Here is a 12,948-nt window from a genome sequence, read left to right on the forward strand (position 1 = left end):
GGGCTTGACATGGCTTATTTGCATTATTAAATATTCAGTCATGTAACATGAGTATGTATATGTCCCAGTGTTGCCAAGGCTCTAACAATGACTACTGTTTGCAGTCATGTAGCTTTGGTACAGCAGGTGAAAATTGGCAACAGTGCTTCCATATGTCAGGGCTCTTATTTTTCTGTATGATGTATACATAGCCCTTAGACCACCAGGCTATTTTACTTGGCAGTAAGAATAACAGATCCTAAATTTGAAGCAGCTGGAAAATAACACTGAGCAGTATTGGAAAAGAACATTGAGCAGTATCAGTGAACCATTAGTTACACCAAGAAGATGGCTACTGAATTACAGCAAACATTGCTTTTATGTAATGAAAATTTATCAATACATTGTGTAAAAAGTTCTGTAAAATGTTGTAAATGTTGCCCATATTTAAAACATTTTATGGCTTGCTTCAATGGGCCAAACATATAGCGGGCTCCTAAAGTATATGACTATATGTTATGTCAAAAGGCAGCTAAATTTGGAATAGTTCTGCACATTCCCCTTCACCAACCACCAGACAGCTTACTGCAAACATCACTGGAAGTTTATAACAGCTCTCCCCTAGATTTCACAGTGGCTACATTTCTGTAGCAATAAATTTTCTTTCACCACTGATGACATCAGCAGTTTGGGCCCCTAGGAATTCACACACATTTGAACATTTTTCCTTTCACTGACTTCCGCAGCAATGCCTTGTAATGTTTGCAACCACACATAAGCAGAGCACTTCTCCTCCATACTTCCCTATGGATATCTTCTTGACAATCTGCTTTCTCATGTAACATGCACTATAATTATGGTTATGTGTGATATTAGTTTTGGTATTCAGAGAAATATATTCAGCTACACTTACCTATTGTAACATACAATGATATAGGTATAATGTAATTGAAGAGCACAAAGAAGGAAAACATGTCCTCCACTACTTGGAGGCCATTTAACTGTGGTAATGGACCCACATAATAATCTGCCACTGAAACACAGATAGAAAACAAATCAATGGCTAAATGTAAAATGTTGATATTAAACCTACAAATAAAAGGAAATAAAAATTACAGTATATAGATAACTCATGCATTCTTTATAAAAATTTGGAAGGATTAGTTTGATTAACAGCAAATAAAGACATTTAACTCTGAACTTTCCTACCTAAGTGGAAATTTGCAACCTAAGTGTGCACTCTTTATAGTAAAATGAGAAAAAAAATAAGAAAGATGGCACATGCTGCAAAGAGACAGTATAGAACAATAAGACTACTGGAACTTATCAGGGTAAGGAAGCCAAGGGATCATGAGAGCAATTCATCGAATGATGCAATCTTAAGCCAACAGTCAATGAATTAAATAAGCACAGAATTATGATAGTAATCCCACTCTTAAACTCATGACTCCACAAAATGAATTATAGAACCAGTACTACCCCCTACTTGATTTTTCCGTTTGTGCACAAGATTCTACCAAATTCTGTTATCTACACTAATGTGCTAAAACAATTCACGCACTGCCCACTACAAGACTGAATGCCACTTGGTGGTGCTGGGAGCTTGCAGAAGTATATAAAAGGCATGGATATGAATCAGGAATCATTTTAGTGATGACAAAAAGGAAAAACTGGAATAAATCAGAGGATTACTTTTAATTGTCTTGTTGGAGACAGTATGCTGTTGTTTTTCTTTGACCTTTGAACTGACTTACACAGCCAAAGTCACCTACAGCTTAAAGTGGATCCCAAACCGTAGAGCAACTTGGCATTTTTTGCATCAACGGACATTTCCAGATGTGAAAGAAGTGATAAGTGACAGATAAAGATCCTAAGACTGACCAGAGATCAAACCCAAGAGCTTTAGAACCATAGTCTGTAACTTTACAATAGGGCCACAATAATGATAAGGCCCACTAGTGGAGAAATCCACTGACATAAGTGCTTTAAAAAAGGGCATATTGTTGTGGCACAGCATCTGGGGAAGAGCATCTTGGATACAGCAAAGCTGTTTGGCTGTAGGTGTGCCACTGTTGTGAGCATCTGCAGAAAGTGGACAACCGCATCCCATCATGGAATGTCAATGTCAGATTTTTGCCTGCTATGTAAAGCAGGACAAGCAGCAATCAGCGGCAGATTTGATGACAGAGTACAATGCTGAAATTAAAATGAAACCCAGACCATCAGCTGCTTACAGGCATTGATACATATCAATGGGGACAGTTGAAAATGTGTGCCCCGACCAGGACTCAAACCCGGGATCTCCTGCTTGCATGGTAGACGCTCTATCCGACTGAGCCATTGAGGACACAGAGGATAGTGCGTCTGCAGGGACTTATCTCTGGCATGCTCCCCATATGACCCACATTTACAACTTACTGTCCACACAATACATTTTTAGTGCCCCTGCCCACTACACTCAGTACTCGCAGCAGTTAATCTACCGATTCCCGTAAGAGTTTGAACAATGTGAGTGCATCCGCATGAAGAAGATTATTGGCCAGTAAGCTTTATCTATATGAAGATGGTATCTATTCTTTCGGACAAGTCTGAAAGAACAGATACCATCCTCATACGGAGTACAATGCTAGTGCAGTCACATGCAGTCTGAAGCACCTCAGCATACACTGCTGAACATGGGGCTCTGCAGCAGATGGTCCCTTGGTGTCCCCCTGTTGCTGCTTAAAACCCGAAATGCGCCCTGGATACAGACCAGCTGGGGCAGCATTATGCTATGGGACATTCACCTCGGCTTCTATGATACTTGTGGGAGTAGCTGAAGACACCATTACAGCCATGGACTATGTGAACAATATTGCAGACCACCTGCACCACTTCATGCTTAATTTTTTCCCCTGGTGATGATGTCATCTTCAGGCAGTTATTCAACTGCCTGTGTCACAAGGCCAAAACTGTACTATAGTTATTTGAGCAGCATGATAGTGAATTGCCGATGTTGTCTCAGCCACCAAATTTTCCAAATACCTCCAGAAACCTATAAAGGACTTGTCCAATTCATGCCATGCAGAATAACTGCTCTACTGGTTCCAAAGGTGGACCAGTGTGTTATTACTAAACTGGTGCTCATAAAATATGGACTTATCTATGTATGTTCATTTTCTGGCTTTCCTCTTGCACCACAAATCAGTTTCTAGCATATTCCTTTGTCCTGTATTTAGCCTTTGATATGATACTGGCAAGTACTGGGTCAGAACGGAAAAAGAACAGATAGTGACTCACAGTATCTTATGAGCCATTGAACAATAAGCATGCACATAAATTAGGTTTGTATCTTGTAACTTAGATACTGGAAAGTACTGAGCAAGACACAAAGAATGGAAAAAGAGCAGATAGTGACTCACAGTATCTTATGAGCCACTGAGCAATAGGCATGCACATTAATTAGGTCTATACCTTGTAGCTTAGCTGTTGGACAACAATGTTCTTCAGAGATAACAAACAAACAAACAAACAAAAACAGTAAAATAAACACAGCTACATTGAACCAGAAGAGTGGCATGACTGGTGTGAGAATTTATGTTGGGTAGAGAGTGACTGAAAGGAATAAAGAAGTGAGGGAAATGGATAGTTGAAGGGATGGGAAGGTAAGGGCTAGGGAAAGAAGGGGCAGTGAGGGAAAGCGATTAGAATTTGGTGCCAGTGAACTCATCCTGATGCAGAACAGGAAAGTTATATGCAGTGCTCAATAAAATAGAAGGTGTACACTGGAGGGGTAAGGGTAGAAGAGGGTGGAAAACGAAAGAGGAAGACCATAGATTACTATACCTCTCATATGGAGATTGAGATGTAGTCAGGGGGGAATGGTTCCACTTGCTACAGTTCTACTCCTTAAATAACATTTTCCCCATCATGTACTAATACTTGTGCTATAGTTATGTGAAATGACTAATTCATTATTCAAAGTGGTGTTCAAGAAACCTTATAGTTTAGTAAGCAATTTCATAATCTCTAATATGGATGCCTAAAAACAATTTACTCCAAAGATTTATTAAACATTTTCAATATTTCTAGAACATGTGAAGTTGAGACTTTTAATGAGAAAATAGCTAGTGTTGATAAAATTCTGTACCTTAATCAACAGCCCATTAATTTCTCTTATCAGTAAACTTTCCAAAATCTATCTATCTAGTTATGTAGTTCCAGTTTTTCTGGTTACAAAGATTCTCACTTGCACAAGGAAAGCATGCTGAGTTTATAATTATGTAAATGAGCCAATTTTGGTGGGCTATGTCAATTTCCACAGAAGTATACATTATATTTACAACATAGTTACTTTTATTTTGTCACTTTTTCATTAGCAAAAAATGTATTTAAATGGACTTGCATATTGCTGACTGTAATTTTGTATCCTCTGAATCTGCTCTCTTTTGTGACAATAACTAATGTGTAACTCCATAGTTTGAAATTTATTCTTAGGCACATCTATAAATGTGCATAATGGGCAAAACTACAGTGAGGCTGCACTTATGAGACATTTTGGGCACTATTTCACAGTGTCTGTATTGTAAACCTTCAGTTTGTCTAAATCCAAGGATATCCACCAATACACAAACAACTTACTGTCTAAATGTAAATATTATCTACGAGTTGCAAATAGTATTCCTCAAAGAGTGAACAATTCCATGTCAATTAGTCCATTAATAGCATACAGTTGATAAGTAATAAAAAGAGGGAAGTTTTTACAAGAAATTACTATGTAAACAAACATATGTCATTTCTCCTTCAGAATTGTAGAGTGAAAATGTGCCGAAATTATGTTGTCACTATCAAAATACTCCTTGGTGTAGCGGAATTACTAACCTGTAATAAATATCTTGCATGAATTCTTATAGACAAGTTTATCTTCATAAAAATACGAATGACAATAAATGTGGGAAGGTGTCAAGCTAAATAATACGGTGTTGCACCCACCATTTGAAACTTTTGAAGGATTCAGTTATGCTGTTTAGGGTTGTCATTTTGGATAAACCTCTGCTCTTTCCCTAAGATACCATTCCTAAATATCACCTCAAAAAGTTATCTAATCTATTGTCTTTATTTTCCATTTTAACAACTACAAATTTGTTGGTGAAATTCACACATACACAACGTCATCTCTGATAGTCCTTCGATAAATACTAATTGGACTTGTAGTACCAATCAATAATTTACAACCAGTCCACAACCAGAGTCCTCAACCAAAATGCACAACGAATCAAATTATCTACCTCTCTGTTACATGTCCACGAGTTGGAATATAATGCCTAATATAACCCTCTAACCCTGACCCCCCCCCCCAAAATCTGTCCCTGTTACCTCCTCATGGAATCCAGCTAAACCTTGATGGCCTTTTCCACCCGCCACATCCCTTTTCCATCTGCCACATCCCCAGAACCTCCCTCCCAACACCCAACAAAACAAAGAATCCAAACTCACAACATCATTGTTAACCAATTACCAGAACCTTAACCCTGCAGAAGTTTCAGCTGTTTACAACAAAGCCACACATTATTCACTCATGCTGGACTGGTCAAAGCCATAATATCCTTTATCAAAGCCATACTATTCTTCATCCACTTTATTGCTATCTAACACAGTTTTGCTGACCTTCTGACTCTTATGACCAAAATCAATTCAAAGTTAACATAGAATTTCACCTCCCTCATAATGTAAGTTGATCCAACAGGGACCCTCTATCACCTCCACTCAAATAACCCCTGGTAAATTTACAGAAATTCCTCGCCTACAACATCAGTTTCCTTCCTTTCATACATCTCTTTCCAAGGACACAAACACTCTGACAGAGGAACGAACAACTATGCACAGTCTTAAAACATATCCCTCATTCTCCTTGCAGACAAAGTCTCCACCAATGTGATAATAAACTGCAGTGGTTACCTGACAGTAGGTACATGCCAAATGTCTGGCTCATTCTCTTACAACCTAGTTGACCCACACCTCTAACCCACTGTCCACAGCCTAATTTCATATACCAAGGACACCAACCAATTACCTCAATGCCTCTGTGCCATCCACATTGTATTGCAATGTGGTCTCCCAACTTGTGGCTTTTTTAACAGAAAAATTTTCCTAGTGTAGTATAGCCGTCTGCAGGGATGGGCAGTCCCTTGTCCAATATTATGATGATCTAATAAGGCCTTCATCGATACTTGCTACCAGTCAAACCCATTCCACAAACAGATCTCAGAAGTAGCATTTACATACAGTTCTAGTACAACAATCACCTCCACTAACCAGCTGCACTCTGCTAGTTACCAAATTCAGCCCCGAGTGGGATAGTTTAACCAGATTCTCCATCAGGGTACTGACTTCCATTCACAATATCCTCAAAAATATCCATCATATCTCTTTCAAACTGGTATTCTGTTACCCAGCCAGTCTTTGAAATATTTGGTCTTATCTGTTTCTCACTTCTATTTGCCACATGAGTCAATGATGAACTTCCTCCACTGCACCTTAATATGCCTTTTCTACACCTCTCCCCCTTGGTCCTCTCACTCACTCACCCTCAGAAAATTTCTCACACTCAACTGAGCCACAGCCGAAAACACTGCAGCTGTATCTGGCTGTTATGTGAGTTAGCTCTGCAGAAGACATCGCTGGAAAACCAAATTACAAGAACCAAATCTTGGTTATCTGTCTGATTCTGCTTAAAACATCAACTAAATGTGATTAATTATCTTTATTCTTTGTATTTCTGTATTATTCACTCTCTTTGCAGCGTTTCACAACTTTTCTCTTCCCTACTATCCATCAAATTGTAAAAATCCAGTTTTTAACGTTTAAAGTCTAGTGATATCTTTTGTCTAGAATATTGTTTGTTAGATCACAACAGCATCAGAGTTTTCAGTGAGTGACTTAATGTTGCAAATGCTAATGCAAAAATTAGAGGGAATATTTTGAGCTAAATCAAACATTGAGAGGATATTCAAATTGAGAGGAACCTCTGAGGAAGCAAGATAGAAGTTGACAAACTGGCATAGACAGCAAAATATGAATTTCATATCCAATTACCACTAATAAAAGTGAAATATGTTTGCATATAATTATGCACATTTTGTTATCAGTACAAAATACCCAGCTTTGTACTTAATATGCTACTCTTTAAACTGTTATCAATATTAATGAGAAGATATATTGCAACTACAGGAATAATGCCTCACTTGTCATTTTTCAGATTCGTAGAAGTCTGAATTAAATAGTGCAGTAAAATTCTCAATTAATGAATAAATTCACATATAATTCATATCTTATGTTACAATTTCTTTTTAAATTTCAGAGTCACATTCAGTGAATACCTAATTCTGTTTGTTGAACAGTTTTCTCAGTGACTATAGAAAGGCAGTGATTTGTCGAATGAGCTCACTAACATTTGTGACTTGATGAATATGAAAGTATCATGTAATATTTTAATTTTCTTGTGCAAAAGAAATTTTTGCCACAATTAAAAGTAATGGATGAAAGCTGTGTTTGGTATAACACTTTAACAGAATAATGCAATTAAACAAATGCAAATGAATATCAAATACTACATTATAAAAGCTCAGCTCCACCTGCTTGAGGAAGAAATATTGCAACAAACTAAAACTTCAAACTGTGCTTCAGTCTAATATGTCCATCATTATCTTGCCTCATTATTTAAATATTAATAATGACAGTTAATAAAATCATGTATGTCTGTTGACTAACAGTAAATACACAAAAGAGTTCAAATATTTTTTAAGTTAAATATACTTGATTGCAATCATTTTACAACAACTGTATGATTACTGCTGGCAGTTATTTTTTCTAGTACTTACCATAATCACCAACAAGCTCAAATCCATATTTGAGCCCCAGACATAGAAAAACTTCCAGTAAGAGCAGCACAAGGAAGAACAGCAAGAAACCATTAATCGATCTGTAGATGAGAAACCAGACAAATTATATTTTTCTGAATTGTTCATTTTGTTTCCTCTGTGTTCAATGATTATTTCCTGACATGCTGAAGTAGTTTCAGATAAAATACTAATCATCTGGAAGGTTGTCATTATGAATGAAATATATTTAAAACTATAATCAGAATGTGTATGTTATGTGTTAGTTAATAGTCACAGATTATTGTGCCACTTAAGAAGCTTAAATTTCAGAAGAGTTATGATTAACTAAGTACAGTTATGACATGAAATGTATTCACAGTTTCGAATATGGACTACCATTAGCTGTATAATGAAATGATGGCCATGAAGATTTGTGCTAGACTGGGACTCGAACACGGTACTCGCTACAGTGCCTCTTCCTTCGGAGAGGCATGCAGTGGATTGCATTCCAATATCCTGTACGGAAATGTTTATTTAAACTTTACTCTTTTCTAAGTTTTTTGTAATGCTTCGGAACATTATATTTGTCTTTGATTTTAAAGAAGTTAATTATCCTACAAATTCCATTTATTTTATTTGATCATAATTGGTATACATTTCACACTTTGGCTACAAAATTTTCTCATAACATTCTATTGTCCATTAAACCAAGAACTGTTATAATCTTTCATAAAAATCCAGTCATGAAAAAGAAAGTACAAATTGTTTATCAATTCAACAATGTGACATACTTTGCAAATCTTACAAAAACTCAGTTTCAAAATTTTGTTAAGTAATATATAATCATCTCTTTTCACTCCTGCATGCAGAAAAATATGTACAAAAGTAACTTTGATCAATAACTGTTTCTGGATTATTCTAGAACTCCAAGCTGTAATATATCAATGGGATAATCATAAAAAGTTGGGCAATCTTTGTTTCATTCTCAAGTGAGACAGTCTCAATTTTGATCTCAAGTAATGCAGTCTTTGTTTTGAGCTGGAGTCTTTGTTTTAGAAGCTGCATAGTATGTATTGTCTTGGTACAGTGAACAGAGTGTGTGTCATGTACAATTCTTTTATTGAGACTGTGATTTACAATTGAAAATGCGCCTGAAGTTTGATAAAGTCTTGTTCAGTGGAGGATGTTGGTTATTATGAAATCTGTGGAAGTTGGCAAGGAGGCTCTCTTTAGCAATGTGCAAAAAAGGTAATGCATGAATTTTATTGTGTAGTATCTGCGGACAGAAAATAAATCACAATGACAAGCAAATGTGACTAACTATCTTCACTTACGCTTACAAACCTGCACCTAAACATCACTCCCTAGGCAACAAGAAGACAATGTTTGGAGCCCTGAATATATTAACGAGGCAAGAAGAATATTAAATAGCGTATTAAATCTTTTCTATTCACTGAAACAACCATTTGAGAACTGTTTTTCTGCACTGCTGTTTCACACAAGTACAATTACACATTTAAACAACTGTTTTACTAGCTGAAGAAATGCAGTTTATTCTTATGAAGTTATGTAATAATGACATTTGAATGAGACATAGGGGACAGTAGTCTTAGGAACCTCACATAAAATAAAGGAAAGCCAACCACTCACATTTAGCAGACTGATGTGTGGCACATACATGCCATTAACAAACATAGTATTAACTAGCTTTTGAGCCAGGGTCAGTCCATTTTCTTTGGTTGGTTTTCAGAGTATTACCTCTTTTGAGGTTTTCATCACTAGCATTCTCCTCTCATAGTGATGCACCAAGTGTCTTTAAATATATTTCAGTTTTGCCATGTTTCTTACTCTACTGTAAGATCATTGCCTGACAATGTGAATAGCATCACACAAGTACAGTGATGATTTAAGTCAGTTTAGGAATAGCAACTGCAAAGTGGTATGGGATGGATGTCACGAGTGTAAAACACATGCATAGCCACACAAAATAAGCTTTGGATTTATCTATAGCTGAGATGGAAATTCAAGATGTGTTGCCATTGGTGCTACATGATATAAACATATACAGAACTACTACGAGTAATTTTTTATGAACTCCAGATTCTAACAATAATATAATATGAAAGGGGTATGTGGAGTTTGGTATTTAAATTCGTCACTGCAACTTAAGTCACTTGAGTACTATCAATTTCATATTAGCAAAAGTTATTGTTGTGATATTCTATCCACCTGAGAGCTAACAAAATTTATAAAATTGTGAATTATGGATACGCTACTGAGTCGTGGCAATAGAGATTAAGATAAGGGAATATGTGGAAACTTACATAGATGGGTGGAAGAATTTATTAAAGTGAGACTGGTGAAAACTGCAGTGTGACCTGAGCCTGGAATCACAATGTACTGGAATTTTGGTTGAGTGTAATTAGTAGAATTGATGGCAGATATCAGCAGCAATGAGACGTCATTGCTGAACAGATGTGAGTAGGTACCAGCAAAATATGCAAGTCAGCATGGTGGGAATTCCGAGTGTGGCATCAGGAAGTCAGAATGGCTGGTGTAAGAATACTAACAGTGTCAAAAATAAGGATACAGCTTAGTTTACAGAGGCAGACAACCCCTCAACTACAACCTAGTGGATTCATACGAGGCAGTCCAGCACAAAAGGGAAAGATATTCCACCATAAAATCATGTACTGCCAGAGTTAGGAGGCATGGGAAATTATTTAACTTATCATTCTGAGAGTGTTTCCACTGGAGCAAGTGAGCTAGGCCCTTATATTATGCGAAGGAATCACATTCCTAAATTGGATTGTCTGACTTCACAGCAGCCCAGAAAGGTTAGCAGTGGGAATGATGACCCACTGTTAGGACAGAATGCACTGGATATTGGAAGAACTCAGACAGATGGCAACAGGCTGCTCCATCTTTAAGTTTTTAGTCACCTTTGTTTTCAGTCACCTCGTGTTAACAACATCCAATCAAGAACAGCCACGTAGGCAGCATATTTGATTGGTGTTGGTAAGCTGATTGTGACAATCTACACAAATTTAGATGCTGATAGATAATGAGCAAAGCTTATTCCATGTGATACACCATCACTCCAACATGCGTCAGTTTGTGAGATGATGTGACTATCTAGTTACTTACTGCTTCTGTATTGCAACTATGTCATCACTGATGACCTCTTGGTCATGATGGCACATTGAGATTATTTTGTGTCTTGGAGTATATTGTGTTACTGCTATCAGCTCCAAAACTATACTGGTATTGTGGTCTTAAGTCCCATGTGGCAGAGAGCATAGCATTACATAGTACAACAGTGCTGTGGCACTTTAGAATTGTAAACTCATATGTGAGTACCTGTTTCATTTATGATGATAGTGCTGTGTTGATCAGAAATACTTGTGGTAGTATGAGCTCTGTGAATTTTGATAAATGCAATTATCACTTTATGTAATTGCTGTAACAAATGTATTCCTACCAAATTGGAGGACACTGGGCCTCTACAATACATTAAGATTTTACCAGGTCTGTTTGCTTTTCATTTATGAAAGTACCAATCTCTCCCAGAGGTTTTAGAGTTACAAGCAGTTTGTTCCACAGTTCATTGTTGGTTAGGGCTTATTTTCTCTCAATCTAAACCAATGTATTTTGTTCCCAGTGGCGCCAAAAATGGCTAAATTCCATTAAGTTCCAAAATGAGAGGATTTAACAATACTCTATTATGACAATGGGCTGCCAGACTTACTGTATTTGGCTATGTGACTATGAACTTTGAATTGTTCGGTCACATCAGTATGCCATTTCTCAGAATACACTTACAATATTAACCAGCTCATTATAAACAACTGACTTGGTATTTGTGAGTGTGTAACACTGAATAAAACAAGACCAACATAGAAGTCTAGGATAACTTGAGTAGGATAACTTAAGCAGGACCATAGAAAATTTTCCTCTAAAAGACATGGGACCGGATGTGGCTTCAAGTTGGTTGAATGTAAATCATTTGTGAACTGCATAGATACACTTACAATATATTTCCACAATATGTGGAGCAAGCTTTTCCAGCCATTTAGTTTTTCATAGAACTGGAAAGCATTTGACAGAATGAGTTATAACAAAAATTGGCATATTACTGATGCAGTTACAACAAAGACACTGAACTGCTGTCAAATATACTTAGAAATACACATGGTGAGTACTAATTGTCAACAATGAGTTACTAAATTGTTAGCATCTGAGAAGAACTTTCTACTCTACACATCAACTATGTGCTGTCTTCCACAGAGAAACTGCATTAAACTATAAGAGACACTTTGCATGGTTTCTGGAAGCAGGTTATTCAGTTTGGACATGACATTCAACAACTCAAATGGGTCTGCCCTGATTTATTTTTTACATCATGCTCTTTATCTCTCATCAAGGAAGGGACTGCTCTTTCAAAATATGAAGATTTATTAATTATTTATTGTTTATGTTTATTTTTATTTCTGCTTTTTTCTCTACACTTATGTCTGCTTTTTCTCTCTACTTTATCTGTACAGCTGTCAATGATACTCACCTTTCAACAGTAGAAAACTTGTTGCTTGTGAGCTTTGAGTTCAGAGCAAGTTTGGTCTCTTGGCCAGTGTAGACTGCACAACCTAAAACAAGTAATTGGAAAATACCCTAATGACACTTTGTATAATGCAGTATAAGAAATTACTATGTGTAGAATTATGCAGAAATAAATTGTGGACAGAGAGCAACCTAATTGGCCAGAATAAGATACAAAACTTAATGGCTGCTTCACAACCTGTGACATTTGGCTTCTCCCTCACCTCCAGCACCTTCCTCCTTAATATCAATTTTACTGAGCTGGGAAGATGGAAATCTGTCTTGAAATATACCTTTTACTCCCTCAACTTTCCTAGCCTCAATCTCCACTAGTTCTTGTGCACCACCTGTATTTGGTTCCTCATCATTTGCCATCTCCTCCCTCCTACCTCCACACAGCCACTCATTCTCCCTGTTACTTTTCCTCTATACACTTCCACATCCATTGTAACAATTCTCTCTCTCTCTCTGTATTCTTCTTCTACTCTGGGTTCTCTTCCTTCTCCATGAACTC

At 36.9% G+C, this 12,948-nt stretch overlaps 1 protein-coding gene across 4 annotated transcripts in view; it reads right to left on the minus strand.

Moving 5' to 3' along the window:
• Window positions 1-12,948, minus strand: part of LOC126457618 (phospholipid-transporting ATPase IF-like) — a 650,785-nt gene that overhangs the window by 121,184 nt on the left and 516,653 nt on the right. For all 4 annotated transcript variants that reach the window (XM_050094076.1, XM_050094075.1, XM_050094077.1 and 1 more), the window contains 3 exons: window positions 12,400-12,481; window positions 7,839-7,939; window positions 893-1,012 (listed from right to left, as the gene is read on the minus strand). In XM_050094076.1, coding sequence (XP_049950033.1) covers window positions 893-1,012; window positions 7,839-7,939; window positions 12,400-12,481 — 303 coding nt within the window. The remainder of the gene's footprint in view (window positions 1-892; window positions 1,013-7,838; window positions 7,940-12,399; window positions 12,482-12,948) is intronic.

This window comes from Schistocerca serialis, chromosome 2, assembly GCF_023864345.2.
Source record: "Schistocerca serialis cubense isolate TAMUIC-IGC-003099 chromosome 2, iqSchSeri2.2, whole genome shotgun sequence".
Taxonomy (NCBI): domain Eukaryota; kingdom Metazoa; phylum Arthropoda; class Insecta; order Orthoptera; family Acrididae; genus Schistocerca; species Schistocerca serialis.